We start from the raw sequence: 16,122 nt of genomic DNA, 5'->3' as shown, positions 1-16,122 counted from the left end.
TTTCGTTAGCCTCCACGTTTCTGCCCCGTAGGTGAGTACCGGCAAGATACAGCCGTTGTATAATTATCCCTTGAGAGATATTGGAAAATTGCCATTTATGATCAGGGAGAACCTGCCGTATGCGCTCCATCCCATTCTTATTCTTCTAGTTATTTCCCTCTCGAGATACGAATCAGCGGTCACTACCTGCCCTAAGTAGGCATATTCCTTTAGCACTTCCAGCACCTCGCTACCAATTGTGAAGTGCTGTTTCCTTTCTATACTTGGTTTTCTGTCTGTCTGTTGCTGCCAGGAAGAAAGGAAGGAAAGTGCACAGGCCTGCTCACTGGCTCAAGCCGAGCCACAATCGCTACCGCGTGGAGATAGAAGGAGAGTTGATAGATGGGATAGAAAGACAGGATAGTAAAGACGCGCTAAAGACAAGGCCGATCCCGGCGGTAGTGCAATACCGGGCCAATCGGTGGCGGGAGTGAAGCATCCTTCAAACTCTCCGCCACATTTACAAAAATAAGTCCAACTTGGACCCGTAACAGATACTCCACGGGTACGGACAATCGCTATGTTGGTTTTCTGCATGAGTTTCAAAGTTTTTTATCTGGAAACACTGCGCCTGTTTATGTCAACATGTCCATATATTTGTCACACGAAATATACTGACGCACACAGCGCTCAATGCAGTGCTCATTAAACAGGTACTATCACAAATTTTTGGCCATTTAGCTTATAATCTCAAGAAATACCTTGGAGCTTCATCTTGCTGCACTGAATTGTTTATATTTAACTACTGACGACGTGCACCATCTTGACGACATCAAAATGTGGGGGAGATGTTACATGCAATGGTGAGTATTCAAATGATTTCATCCGCACGCGCACGTTTTTAAAGAAGAAAAACGAAAACAAGGCACCCCTTTCTTCCTTTCTTGTCTTAGTCCCTCCCTAATCCCTTCCTTTACGGTGCGATTGGGGTGTCCACCGAGATATGTGAGACAGTTAATGTGTCATTTTCTTTCCTCAAGTTTCAATTTTCAATTTTCAAGGTAATCTATAAGCTCAAATTTAATAATAATTATAATTGGTTTTTGGGGAAAGGAAATGGCGCAGTATCTGTCTCATATATCTGTCTCATATATCGCGGCCGGGTTCGAACCTGACCGCGGCGGCTGCGTTTTTATGGAGGAAAAACGCTAAGGCGCCCGTGTGCTGTGCGATGTCATTGCACGTTAAAGATCCCCAGGTGGTCGAAATTATTCCGGAGCCCTCCACTATGGCACCCCTTTCTTCCTTTCTTCTTTCACTCCCTATCCCTTCCCTTACGGCGCGGTTCAGGTGTCCAACGATATATGAGACAGATACTGCGCCATTTCCTTTCCCCCAAAACCAATTATTATTATTATTAAATTTGAGCTTATAGATTGCCTTGAAAATTGAAAATTGAAATTTGAGGAAAGAAAATGACACATTAACTGTCTCGCATATCTCGGTGGACACCCCAATCGCACCGTAAAGGAAGGGATAAGAGAGGGACTAAGACAAGAAAGGAAGAAAGAGGTGCCTTAGTGGAGGGTTGTGGCATAATTTCGACCCCCTGGGGATCTTTAACGTGCACTGACATAGCACAGCACGCGAGCGCCCCTTGCGTTTCACCTCCATCGAACCCCGACAGCCGCGGTCGGGATCGAACACGGGTGCTCTGGCTGAGTAGCCGAGCGCCCTAACCACTCAGCCACCGCGGCGGGTTTATAGATTGCCTTATGAAGCCTAAAACTGAAGATAGACAGAAAGGTTTATTTAGAGCGAAACTATGGGACGTTCCGCTGGAAGGATGATTACCAGTTCTTATGGACTGGACGGGGGAAGGTGAAGATGAGAAAGAGTTAAAGCTAAAAAGTTTGCAGCCTTCTTGTGGGATTCAAGTTTCATATTGTAATAAAAAAATTGGAGGACTCTAGAGCTTCGTTTTTAAAAAGTGGGACACGACAGCGTGTTGCAGCGTTGCTAAGGAGTCCACGGAACGCCATCGCCAGTTCGGCGCGACGCCTTGGTAAATTGAAATGAATTGGTTTCTGGGGGAAAGAAATGGCGCAGTATCTGTCTCACATATCGGCTGACACCTGAACAGCGCCGTAAGGGAAGGGATAAAGGAGGGAGTGAAAGAAGAAAGGAAGAAAGAGGTGCCGAAGTGGAGGGCTCCGAAATAATTTCGACTACGCGGAGATCGCGCACTGACATCGCACAGCACACTGGAACTACTAGTAGTTGTAGTGGTTTATTGAAATAATAATAAAAAGGAAAGGATAAGATTTTTGCTAGCCCCAGCGTCTACCATCGATACTGAAGCACCTGACCTGGGGCAGCAGAAATAAATCATAACAGGCAGAATGAAGAAATGAAATGAAAGAGGTGAGAGGAAAGGAACCGAGGACAGGGGGAGAGGTAGTATATGAAAACTATTTACACAATAAGAAATATGTACAGGTTGTGCGCGTGATTAGTTCATGATGAAGCACACGGGAATAATAATAATATTAATTGGTTTTTTGGTGGAAAGGAAATGGCGCAGTATCTGTCTCATATATCGTTGGACACTTGAACCGCGCCGTAAGGGAAGGGATAAAGGAGGGAGTGAAAGAAGAGAGGAACAAATAGGTCCGTAGTGGAGGGCTCCGGAATAATTTAGACCACCTGGGGATCTTTAAGGTGCACTGACATCGCACAGCACACGGGAACTAGTAGTAGTGGTTTATTAAAATAATAATAAAAATGAAGGATAAGATTTTTGCTAGCCCCGGCATCTGCCATCGATACTGAAGCACTTGAGTGAACTGATCACTCGAGTTCGATCCTTGGTTGTAGGTGGGCATGCGGTAGGAAGGTAGATAGCCTGTGCACAAAGTGTTGGAAGAACCGAGGCTCCGGTTCAGTTGTCCGCCGATATGTGAGACAGATACTGCGCTATTTCCTTTCCTTCAAAACCATTTTTTTAGATCTCTGGGTTGAATGCATAAAATTTCATTCAGCCACACGCGATCACGCTAACGGACTTTATCTTTTTCTTTTTTTTCCTTGTACCTCGACGGTATTGCGGTTAAACGCGCCGCGCAGTTTTGATTTGGAAAGAGAATAATGGAAGACTATAATAAGAGCCGCATAGCTTCAGCAATCTCTGTTGAAATATTACTGTATTGCTGCATTACGTATACCTGGTCAGTGCATGGCTCCGTTAGCATGTGGCATAAAAGGATTCCCAAGTCTTGTGGCTCGAAGCGTTTCTGAATTGACGTTGTTTCGGGTATCCTGAGATGGTGATAGATTTTCGTTCGTCGTAATATACAGTGTCCTCTGTCTTGTTGATAGGTTATTTCGGTGACAGAACATCTATTCCCAAATTTAGGATGCCGCCGACCAGCAGTCTTTGCTGGATGTCGTCCGCATATTACCCTTTGCAACCTAGTAAGCAATTCACTCTCTCGAAGAGCCCTGTAACACACACACATCCAGGTTTCCCAGCTTTGTGCACACAACTGTAATGACTCAGTAGCATGCTTAAGCACGTCACGAAGCTCAGGTGAGAGCCGACTTCAAAGGCGGCTTTTTATCGACACAGGACGTCATTGAGAGTGACTATATCAAGGCGCAAACATGACTCCAAGATAAGTGCGCAGACGGCAGCTATCGTAAGGAGATTTCGCTGGTGGAGTTTCTCTCGGCCACACCCTTCCAGCACTCAGAAAGGCGCGGCGAATACCCGCACAACAATGCTGAAGCGTAGGCAGAGGAAAATCAGATATTGAAATGTGGTTTCGACATTGCGCCCAGCGCTGAAAGAGATGTACAGTCTTTGTAAAAAATATACAGCTCAAGGGGTTTGCTTCCAAGCCATGTTGTGGGGCTCTAAAACACATTTGATATCAGATTCCTAAGCTTAGGAGAGTTGAGGACTTAAGTTCCTACCGCCTTCGTAAATTTTGGGTCCGTGAGTATGCAACAGGAGCCGCGGTGCAGGCCTCAGAAGCGGACCCCTTGGGCTATATACTTTTGACAAGGACTGTACGTGATAATGTAAGTGGAACGCGTACAGTGAAATAAATGCCACTGAGTTTTTCAAGCTTTGTGCCTACTCGAATTCGTGAGTTTTATCCCGAGGCCGTGCTGTACCTACCTGTACACAGGCTAGATGTTAACTCGTGTGTGTTGATAGGTTTCGGTACCCGGTGAATAATGCTGAGGCAGTAAAACTTATCCCTTTAAGTACGTTGTGGCTGAAGAGTCAGCCTCGGCCTCTGGCACGCAGAAGGTCATCCCAGGTATCTGCGTCTTGCTGAGAACCACACTCTTTTCCTGTCGTCTGTTGACGACGCAGCGCAAAATGGCTCCGGCGCCGGCTGAAACCACGAGAGCCGGTCATATTCACCGTGCAGGCCCGCGGCGGATAACGTCGTCTGAAAGCGCCGATAGCCACGGGTCATAGTCCAGCTGCAGCAACGCGCGTCAAAGCGAGGGCATCCGGCCCAAGGTGCACGCTTGGGCCGATAACAAAACATCTCAGCGCGGTAGTGCCGGAGCGCCCTCTTGTGACATCCGCTCAGTTCGTGCGTGTGGCGGTGGGAGAGCGAAGCAGGCAGCGGCTGAGACGCCATGGCCTCTGCGGCTGCTTTGTCGTGGTTCCTTGTCACCTCGCTGACGGGCCTTGGAATACTGCCCGCGCCGACGACACCGGCAGGTGCGTACAGCACTCGCTTCACGCGGAACGCTCGCACGAGAAAGTGTGTGCAAGGCTCGAACGTAGCCTTTCGCATACGGCGAGATTTGCGGTGCCTTGAGGCATACTTGCACGCGGTATGTATACCAGCGTGGGCGCTTATTAGTTTGCGCTGCAAACCGGCTTGTGACGATCGAATCTATCTTCGAGCCTTTTGTGCGGCATTTTGTGCGTTAATGCAGTCTGCTGTATAGCCGTCTTAAAGTTCATGCGATATTTAGCTTTCTTCCACCCTGGGCGTGGATGACCTAGGTAGAACAGCCGTTCAGGAGGTTCCTTATGTTGTCTTACAGTAGAGCGGCTCGCTTTGAAACCGGTGAGGTATTTCCGGAACATCGACAATATCCTGCGGAGAAATAGGATACTGGAAGAAACGTTCCGTTCCCATTCGCCGAGCTCGTAAAAAGTGGGAGGCTTCTCGGCCCTCCCAGCCACCTCCGCATGCCTAATACTGTCATCTTGGTCAGTCACAGTCGAGGTCCTTGCAGGCCATGGAATCGATTTTCAGTCATTTCGAAGCACAGACGCGCCGACGCATCAAGATACTTTCCGCCCTATTTTTAGCAACCTGCTGCCGAAAAAAGTTTACTTTGACGCGTGTTTCATGACCGGAGTGCAGCTTTTATCGTGTATGCCTTTTCTCAGGGACGTGTGCTGCGTTAGTTGCAATGAATACTTTGGGTAGCGCTTAAGCACAAATGTCAGGTGAGTTCACATGAGGCGTATATTCAAGGTCGCATGCCTATATTTTATTTTCATTTAGATTTTCATATGTGCTGCGAAAAGGTATTGGCACAAAGGAGTGAACCTTAGTTTGACAATAAACTGTTTTTTTTTCTGGAAAAATCAACATATCGCAAGTGGCGGAAGACCTAACTTCTCTATTTGTGCAAAGTTTCAAGTCGGGAGCCCTGCTGTACAAAAGGTGATATTTTAGAACCAGTGCCCGACAACGCATAAAATGAAGTTCATGTATACGTTCGGACGGCAACATCTCAAGCGCAGCGACAGGGATCCCAGATCAGCAAAAGCTGGTAGTGCGCTTACCGGAGTGACCTTTTTCTAAATAATGTCCTGGCGATCTTTGGTGAATACTCAAGAGAAGTACGAAGCAGAGAAAATTAGTCGACCTGAGTTAGTTGTAACTCAACCCTGTAACACCCTGAGTCTTCAAATTGCAACATGCACATTGCACGCCATTTACTGATTTCTACATGAAGCTCGGACACCAATTTTGTTGTCAATATGTTGCCAGCAGCGACCACTTTCTGATGCAGATGCTATGCGCCACTATGGAGAAGGAGTGTGTAGGAAAAGGGGGCGTGAATGTTCCACTGCCAGCCAACGTTGAACAACTCCTGATGTCTCATTCCGTAAGAATTGTTGCGGAGCGGAAGAGAGTTCTGGGGCAAAAACTGTTTACACTCCCTGGGTCCCTGAGGCTGCCTTTGACGAAACCAAATATTTGCAGCGCTTTCTGCTAGCGAATGACATGAGCCTTTCGCGTTTGCGCAGATTTGGCGATAATGGCAATTCACCCCCCTTTGACTGTGTCGAAAGAAATACATTAAAATTCATTCTGCTGAAATATTTCTGCGTTTTATCTGACATAATTTGTAGCGCAAGCTGTTATGAGTCCAATAGGCTAAAGCACGCGTGTTTCGTCAAAACATGTGGTGCCAGCAGCGGTGCAAGCCTGAACTTGAATAAAGAGAACGTTCCAAGACAAGAAGTGCTACCATTCCACTCTCTTCTTCCCCAACACGAACATCCTTTCCGGTCATACCCTTCCGGCCTCTCCTCTTTGGACGGAGGGGAATGGCTAATTCTCGGCGAACATGGCCATAGTTATCAGTACGAAGGCTATTAATTTTGTCAGAACCTTAATCAGTGAACTGAGCCTTCCGCCTCCCTCACTTCTATGAAATTTGTCCTGTGATGACCCTTTTTCTTTTCAACCTTGAGGGTGTGAAAGAGGGACAGCGACGATAAGGACTCTGACTGCATGTGTGTTTTATACCCCTGTCACACGGCATTCCTCGAAGGCCTTCCCAGCAAAGGCACCTTTTTTCACCAAAGGAGCGAAAGCTTAAATGAGGAGCGACGCAGCTACACGGTGCAGCCCAAAGGTGAAACAGTCGTTCAGGCTTAGCACCCGCTGCTGTGCTCGAAGCGTCTGAAGTGAGTGTTTCAAAAATTAAACTGTTTTTTAAAGTGTCTAAAAAATTAAATTCTGTTCATTCGCTGAGCTCAGACAATTTTTTATTACAATTGCTTCCTTAAAAGAACTGCAATAGCTGCTATCATCAGCAGCAGCCGGTTTTCTGTATTGCTTTGGGCACCAGGGGTACTCGGTGTTGCTGCGACTTTTACCGTCTTGAAATACGGGCATAAAATATAAACATGTTTATATTTCATAAATAAAAAGCACAGCCAGACAGAGCTTTTGGTATTTTTAAGATCTTTTCAAAACATTGTTGGCTGCCTCCTTTTATTTCATTGCTTTTACTTTTTGACGTTGGACGGCACTGCTATCGCAGGTTCTCGAACGCCGCGCCTTTGAGCTCCAAAGGTCTCGGACGGCCGCCTTCGGCTCCAAGGTCCTTAGCCGCAAAGGCGCAACATTCGTACGTTGTAGCTGCACTGCTTACACCTTTGACTATAAGGACCTGATTCTCAAAGGCCATTGCGGTGCCCGTGTGAGAGGGGTATTAGAAGGGGATCAATCGCTGAGTACGGGCGGCAGCTATGATGCATTCTTCGTATAGCGGAAAAGAGTCTGTCAAGAGGACGAGCAGCGGCAGAACCATAACGTCACGTTGCCGAGTAACAGGAGGAAGGCGACCGCAGTACAACGATCACGCAGGTTTCTCTGCCTAACCAAGAACGACTGTTTTTACGAGTTTTAACTGTATATGAATACAGGCCTTCGACTTGATCCTGAACACAGTACGCAATAGTACAAAAAAGGACCAAACATCTAATGTCGCGAATTCGCAAGATAGAGATTTCTTAAGTTTCAGCGCCAAAAATCAACTTTTATTACTTAATTTTTATTGTAGCAGTTAAGCATTTTTCTTCCATTTCTTCATAACTTTGTGCGGTAGATAACAATGATAATAAGTCGTACCAGAGCTAATACACAGATAATACTGCCGATCAGAACCAAAAGGAAGCTTGCAAGGCTAGTCTCGGCAGCATTGGGAAGCGAAAAGAAAATGACATGAAACTCCCAGATGGGTTAGAGGCTAAAGAGGTACAAAACAAGGAAAATATACCGCGTTAAGTTTGGAAGGTTACACGCCCTGTACACTATGGCACCACAAACAGATTGCGAATAATCTTAAAAAGGGCTTAGGATCAGCTTTAGACATTGCAGAAAACAGACGATGAGGAAAGAAACTAGAAAATTTAGACGACACACACACACACACACACACATTGCCCCGCTTTACTGAAGCTCGTTGAATACTGGGACACAACGCAGTGTTCACCTTCGCGCAATGCTCTGGGAGCAACAAATATCAGCCTTGAAAGCAAAATTCCAAAGTGCGCAGTCACAACTGTTTGTTTATACAAACTCTCACAGAAAAGAAGACCAAAGGAACTACATATTTTGACATCTGGGTACAAGGAACGCTATAAGGGAGCATTTTCAAACATACTTCTTAGAATAGCATCTGTACAGTAATGCCACCTATTAAATTAATGTGCTAACGAAGTAATTTCGTACTGCAGGAGGCGGTTTGCAAGACAGGTCTTTGCTGTCTTTTTATACGGATAGGTGGGGAAAAGATTTACCTGTGGACAAAAACATAGAGCGCGGCTTGGTCTGCTACAGATGCACCTCAAGAATATTCTTAGAATATTCTTAGACCGTAACCTCAAGTCACTATTGCGCGGAGATCACTGTCAAATTACAAGCCTAGATATTTTAAATAATTTACTCAATCCACTCGAACACAATAACAATAATTATCTATGTCACAATGTAAAAAATCGGTGCAGTCAATACAGGCATTTTTAATAGGTTTCTAAAGCAGGCTGATATTATTTTGTTGTTGTTTCACAGAATATTCGTTCACAGGAAACCAATTAATTTCACTACAAGTGTTTTAGTGCAGCAAATAACAGCTTTGTAGAAATTGTGTTTTGTGAGCACAACAACATCTTCTGCGTACTGCAATACGAAGCAGCTAGATACTGATGACGCGAAGTGATTTAAGAGTATATTAAAAAGGGAAAGAAATGAAATGAATCAACGAGGTTCTCCAGCTTTAAAACTGAGTCAGCTTCTAATGGCTGTGCTGCTATCGAGGGCTACTGCCGGAGCGATTAATCTTTTAGCTTCGCAACACCCAGTAGCCGGGGATAAGTTATCTGGTTCTGAAAAAAAGCCGCATCAAAGAATTCCTAGAGCACAGAAAACGTGCCTCGGCGCTCCAGAATGCCTAATTGTCGGCCTGATAGAACCGAATTTTTTTTTGAAAAATGAAGTCTTGCTCTCAGGGAGAAATATTTCTGAAATTTTAGAATTTGCGGCTGAAAATATAATAGTTGCGTAGTTTTTATTTATTTATCTTTTATCACCCTTGTATAAGGCTTCACAATGATAGTTTCTAACACATTCGGTATTAAGACATTATTAGGGGCAAAAATAAGGAAATGTGTATGAAGCAACGACACTGCAATGCCAACAAGACATGGTGTTTTATTACATTTCAACAGGAAGGTTATCCGAGCGAGGTCCGTTACCGACAGCTTCATTAAAAATACCGTGATGAGAACGCATTTTTGAAAGAATTGCCTCTGGAAAAAATGAATGCGCCAAAGAAACACGTGCAAAGGGTTGGTTAAAACATTACAGCTGTTTTCAGAGGATCATAAGCAAACAATACAAGAAAAGATGAATTATTCTTATTAGCGCCTCTCATGCGAATATTCGTGAACGTTTTGGTCGGGTTTCTGGCAGGTAATAAAACTGCTCTTGGGAGTATCGGTGTTTGGCGGAACAAATAAGAGCAAGAACTCGATTTATTCCGTCCCGGGAGTGAATCCGAAATTTTTAGGTGAGCAATTAGAAGGTTTCCATAAGCAAACCCGGCGAGAAAGTACTTATAACTGGATTGAGTCAGATGCGATTACTACGTCGTTTTAAGAATAAAATGCTTTGAGATTATGTTTTTGGCAAACTCAGGCGAACGTCTTCCGGAAACTACGGCGAACATTAGGCCGAACTTGGCGCCAAGCATCCCGGAACCGTTCTAAAATATTGCGCCCTAATAGTACCCAGCAGAAAAAAAATTAATATATGTTTACGCTATATGCTGCATAAATCGCTAAGCTCAGCGGGAGCGATATGCGTTTTGTAATAAGTTTGTAAGCAAACTACGCGTAGCACCAATACCACGAAAACGCATCCAAAGCACCACGGCGGCTGCGTTTTTATGGAGGAAAAACGTTAAGGAGCCCGTGTGCTGTGCGATGGCAGTGCACGTGAAAGATCCCCAAGTAGTCGAAATTATTCCGGAGCCCTCCACTGCGGCACCTCTTTCTTCCTTTCTTCTTTCACTCCCTCTTTTACCCCTTCCCTTACGGCGCGGTTCAGGTGTCCAACGATATGTGAGACAGATACTGCGCCATTTCCTCTCCCCCCAAAACCAATTAGAAGAGAGTTTTAGTTTCACGTACGTAGAGGGTTCACGTACGCAAACGTGAGAAGTCTACGTAGCCTGCACGCAGGTGGTTTGAAACCCTTATAGTTACACGTACGCGAAACACGCCGCGCGTTACGCCTAGCGCCATCTACTAAGAAACACAGACACTGGTTGTAGCCAAAATCATCCAAGACAAGTCATTAAGCGAAGTCATTCATAGCGAGACCGTTGCTATGACGACGACCAGCGCTACTTCGTCAGGCTTAGCAGCTGAAAAATCGCCCTTCTGTCTGAAAAACAAAAGCTATTTGTCGCTTGAAACCTTATGCGAGGGTAAGGATGGGCAAATCGAAGGCGAATACAGCAGTTTAGAACACCATATCGCCTCGAGGGATTAGCGACGAAGCTGTTATCGCCGTGAAGCGGCGGGCAGGGTGCCGCCATGTTTGTCAACGCTACGTACGCAAGCAACGCAAAGACCGCAACGCAAAAATCCGAATCTCACGTACGTACGTGAGACTCGCGCATACTCTTTGCGTTCTGCGCATGCGCACTGGTCACCCGTAAGAGCTCTACGTACGTGAAGCTTCTACGTACGTGAAACTAAAACTCTCTATTGTTATATAAGCACCACGAGGCTAGAAGAATAGCGCGGGCCAGGTATATGAAGAGAACTGCAGGGAATCAGAAGAGACAGCCTTCACGAACGAGGCGGATTACCGAGATTAAAAAGCCATGACGGCAGTCACAATAACAGAGGTAAAGGTAACAACAAGCCTGACCATCAAGATCAAAGGCGTGGCAAAAGCCGAAGCTGCTATAGCACTAGCACTAATCCAAGAAATCGATACTGTCATCACGCATTCAAAACAGCCAGCCAGGAATCCTGGCGATGGCAGAATCGCGAAAGCAGCAAGCAAGATCATCTAAGCCCAGCGTATTGAAAAACAATAGCAAATAATATGGATTCCCGCGCACTGCTCTACCAGGGGGAAAGTGGCAGCAGACACCGTGGCCTGAGAGCTGGCCAACCGGGCTCCTTCATATGGAGCAGCAGAACTAGGGAAGCCTCCAACCACGTACGGAAGCATCCAGGAGCATTACAGACTCGGAAGACATCAACTCGAAAACAAACAACTCAGGAAGGAAGAGGAAATAATACTACTGAGGCTGCAGCCCTAGCATAAGAAGCAGAATCTACCCGGACCAATATCAGGCAACATGCAAGTACTGCCACGAATATGGAGGCCTATACCGCATTGTATGGGCGTCCCAAGAGAGCCCGAACATCGCAAAGATAGATGCCCCGAGACTAGAGCAGTGGGAGGACACGCTGAGCACGCCTGGCCTGGAATAACAGCGAGAGTTGATATCCAGGGCAACAAAGGCAGCAAGGTCGAACGGAGACCTAGACTGAAGGCATCGACCACGCCGAACGTCCTGAAATTCAATCAGCGTTAATTCGTTCACCTCCTCCATTGTATCATCGCCTTCATTCATGATGACATCCTCACGATCACTTGTGGTTACGAATGCACATGCTTGGCATTTCGCTCTGCGCGCTACCACACCACCTTCAGCAGCACTGGAACGTCCGTGATGACGAACTTGATTTCGTTCCGTGTTATATAGCTCCAACAGGGTGGAGCCCTTAGTCAAGGGCCCCATTAGCTGCTGCAATCCGGCTTGCCCGGTCGATCAGTCGGCGTTGGTAGTCCAGGTATGTGCTGTAAAGAGCGGCTTCCCATTGCGAGGGGTGATTGGGGCATTCCCACGTGGAATGATAAAGCACTTCTGCCTTTTCCTTCCTCAATTTTTGCAGTCCCTCCTTCGTCTCTTTTCTCATGGCGCGGTTGAGGTGTCCACAGAGAAGTTAGGGTATTACGACTTTCCTTTCCTCAAAACCAAATTTCATTTTAAGTACACGGCCTGCGCGCACATGGGGGCACCCTGCGTGAAGCGCTGCGTATGGTCGGCATGAAGTACACGTTGTCAGCGGCGGTTGGAGGGTGCGGGCCCACCAGGTACTCTGCGAACTTTTCACGAGCTTGACGTATGTCCCCTGAGGATACTCTCCTAGAAGCAACTCCAGCTGCAAAAAATACCAATACAATAGCTCCGAGCGGGATTCTAACCATCGGCATAGCAAATAGAGGAGCTTCACTTTCCGGTGCCTTAAAGTGCATTGAAGAGGATTCTGGGCTCGTCTTTTTACAGCGGGAACTCGATCTACACGCTCCAAGCATTCTCAGAAGCTCCGAATTATTGTACCGTGCGGCGGATTTTCCTATTCAATTGAATTGACTTCCCGTCTCTCGCCTTTTTTTTGAACTCACCTATGAAAGTCATCATTGTCATCATCATCATCAGCCTGACTATGTGCACTGCAGGGCAAAGGCCTCTCCCATGTCTCTCCAATTAACCCTGTCCTTTGCCAGGTGCGCCCACCATATGCCTGCGAACTTCTTAATCTCATCCGCCCACCTAACTTCCTGCCACCCCCTGCTACGCTTGCCTTCACTTGGAATCCACTCCGTTACCCTTAAGGACCAGCGGTTATCTTGCCTTCGCATCACATGCTCTGCCCAATCCCATTTATTCCTCTTGATTTAAACTAGGATATCATAAACCCGCGTTTGTCTCCTCACCCACTCTGCACGCTTCCGGTCTCTTAACACTACGCCTATCATTTTTCCTTCTATGGCTCGGTGAGTTTTCTTTAACTTAAGCTGAACCCTTTTCGTTAGCCTCCACGTTTCTGTCACGTAGGTGAGTACCGGTAAGATACAGCTGTTGTACGCTTTTCTCTTGAGGGATATTGGTAAACTGTTAATCATGATCTGAGAGAACCTGCCATATGCGCTCCACCCCATTCTTAACCTTCTAGTTATTTCCCTCTCATGATCCGGATCAGCTGTCACTACCTGCCCTAAATAGATGCATTCCTTTACCACTTCCAGCACCTCGCTTCCAATTGTGAACTGCTGTTCTATCGCTAGGCTGTTGAACATTACTTTTGTTTTCTTCATGTTAAATTTTAGACTAATCGTTCTGCTCTGCCTTTCTAAATCATTAGTCATGCTTTGCAATTCATCTCCTGAGTGACTCAGCAAGATTATGTCATCGGATAATCGCAGATTATTTAGGTATTCTTCATTAACTCTTATACCCAACTGTTCCCAACCCAGGTCTCGGAACACTTCCGGTAAACAGGCTGTGAATAGCATTGGTGAGGTCATGTCTCCTTGCCTGACGCCCTTGGTTATTGGAGTTTTATTGCTGACTTTAAAGAGGACTATGACAGCTGTGCAGTTGCTATATATATCTTCCAGTATTCTGACATAAGGCTCTTCTAGACCCTGATTCGCAATGCCTCTATGACTGCTGAGTTTTCCACTGAGTCGAATGCTTTCTCGTAATCGATGAAGGCTATATACAGGGGTTAGTTATATTCTGAGCGTTTCTCTATCACCTGATTGACATTGTGAATATGATCTATTTTGGAATATTTTTTGCGCAAGCCTGCCTGATTATTTGGTTGATTAAAGTCCAAAGTCGCCCTGAATCTATTAGCGATTACCTTACTAAATACCTTGTAGGCAATGGACTGTAAGCTGATCGGTCTGTAATTTTTGAAGTCCTTGACGTCTCTTTTCTTATGAATTAAGATTATATTTGTGTTCTTCCCAGCTTCTGGTACGGTCGAGGTCATAAGGCATTGCGTATACAGGGTGGCTAGTTTTTCTAGCACAATCTCCCCTGCGACCCTCAATAGATCTGCTGTTACCTGATCCTCATCAGCTGCTTTCCCCTTTGCATTGCTCCTAAGGCTTTCCTTACTTCGTCTTTCGTTACTGGCGGCATGGCGCATTGCTGTGCGCTACTGTCTCTCTCATTAACGCTCTGATTACATTGCCTATTGTATAGATTTGTGCAGAACTCTTCGGCTACTTTAACTATCTTATCTATATTACTAATGACATTGCCCTCCTTGTCTCTTAACGCATACATCTGGTTTTTACCTATTACTAGCTTCCTCTTCACCGCTTCAGGCTACCACCATTCTTTTGAGCATGCCCGATTCTCTCCATATTGAGCTTCCTTATGTCGTCTACCTTGCGCTTATTTATTAACTCCGATTGCTCTGCTAGTTCTATCCTGTCTGTAGGGTTCGACGCCCTCATGATTTGGCGTTTCTTAATCAGATCTTCCGTCTCCAGTGATAGCTTGCCGGTATTATGTCGAGCCATCCTACTGCCTACTTCTACTGCGCACTCCGTAATGATAGCTGTGGCATTATCGTTCATTGTTTGAACATTAAGATAGTTTCCTCAGTAAAAACCGAATATCTGTTGTGCAGCGATATCCTGGGTTCCTCTACTTTCCCACTTTTCGCGAACTCGTTATTGCGCTTCACTACAATTTCTTCCGTTCCCGCTTAAAGTCTAAGCTAATTCGAGACCTTACCATTCTGTGGTCGCTACAGAGCACCTTTTCGAGGACGTCCACATCTCGAACGATGCCAGGCTGAGCGCATAGTATGAAGTGCATTTCTTTTTTAGTCTCACCATTGGGGCTCTTCCAGGTCCACTTCCTATTCTCTAGTTTGCAGAAGAAAGTATTCATGATCCGTAAATCATTTCTATCTGCGAACTCTATTAATAGCTCTTCCCTGCTATTGCTAGAACTTATGCCATAGTATCCTTCCGCATGGTCGTCAGCCTGCTTCTTGCCCACCTTCGCATTGATGTCGCCCACCAGTGTACTGTGATTTTACTTTGTTCATTGCCGATTCATTGCCATTCATTTCCACGTCTTTATAGAAACTCTCAACGGTCTGGTCACCACCTTCTACCTACCTCCAGCTTGTACCTCCTATTGAGCCTAATTACGGTAGCTGCCTCCCTCGCGTTTACACTATAGAACTTCTCTACGTTGCCAGCTATATCCTGATTAATGAGGAATCCCGCATCTAGTTCTCATCTATCCACTAATCCGCGATAGCACAATATGTGTCCTTCGTTTAGTACTGTACACGCCTCACCAGTCCTCCCAACTTCACTGAGCTCTATGGCATCCCATTTAATGTCCGCTATAATTCCTCGAACAGCACTGCGAGGTTAGGCTCACTGGATAAGGTGCTAGCGTTGAGCGTTGCCAGGTTTGAATTCCAATGGCGGCCTGTCCAGAGACAGAGATTCTTAGTACCCTTCTCTGCGTCACAGGTCTGACCGCCGCCTTGGTCAGTTTCTCCTCAGCCGCTGGTGACTGAGGGCCGAGGGATAATTGATTTGTTCATAAAAGATTGTGGCCAAGCACTGCACCAGGGTGACCAAATCCTGTTCTGGTGAGGGAGTGCGTTGTCGGTTCTGGTCACCGAGCTCAAGCCGCACCCCAGGCCTCGTTATGCAATTCCATCGACACGTGGATTTTTTTTTCAACCCGGTGGAGAATTGCGCGGCACCGAGATTGGAGCCCCGGCCCTCTTGCACGCGAGGCGGATACTCTACCTCTACGCCATCGCGGCCTCGCTATCGCTATCACTGATGCAATCGCTGATTCCTCCTACAAAAGTAGGAGGAGTCAACAAACGCATGGAGTCCCTCTCAGCCATCGGCGGAATGATACATAGAGCAGAGTCCACGCGTATTTTTGATTCCGAGAGCCTAATTTGCGGCTATATTGCCTGCGTGTAAAACTGTT

General features: G+C 46.1%; 1 protein-coding gene across 13 annotated transcripts in view; it reads left to right on the top strand.

Annotated features, from left to right (window-relative positions):
- The first annotated feature begins 4,016 nt into the window (after window positions 1-4,016).
- LOC144115886 (papilin-like) overlaps window positions 4,017-16,122 on the top strand; it is a 321,379-nt gene continuing 309,273 nt past the window's right edge. For all 13 annotated transcript variants that reach the window (XM_077650507.1, XM_077650503.1, XM_077650504.1 and 10 more), the window contains exon 1: window positions 4,017-4,723. In XM_077650507.1, the coding sequence (XP_077506633.1) occupies window positions 4,639-4,723 (85 nt within the window). In that variant the 5' untranslated portion in view covers window positions 4,017-4,638. The remainder of the gene's footprint in view (window positions 4,724-16,122) is intronic.

Source organism: Amblyomma americanum, chromosome 1 (assembly GCF_052857255.1).
Source record: "Amblyomma americanum isolate KBUSLIRL-KWMA chromosome 1, ASM5285725v1, whole genome shotgun sequence".
Taxonomy (NCBI): Eukaryota; Metazoa; Arthropoda; class Arachnida; order Ixodida; family Ixodidae; genus Amblyomma; species Amblyomma americanum.
The sequence above is the reverse complement of the archived record's forward strand: the minus strand, read 5'-3'. Positions and strand labels throughout refer to the sequence as shown.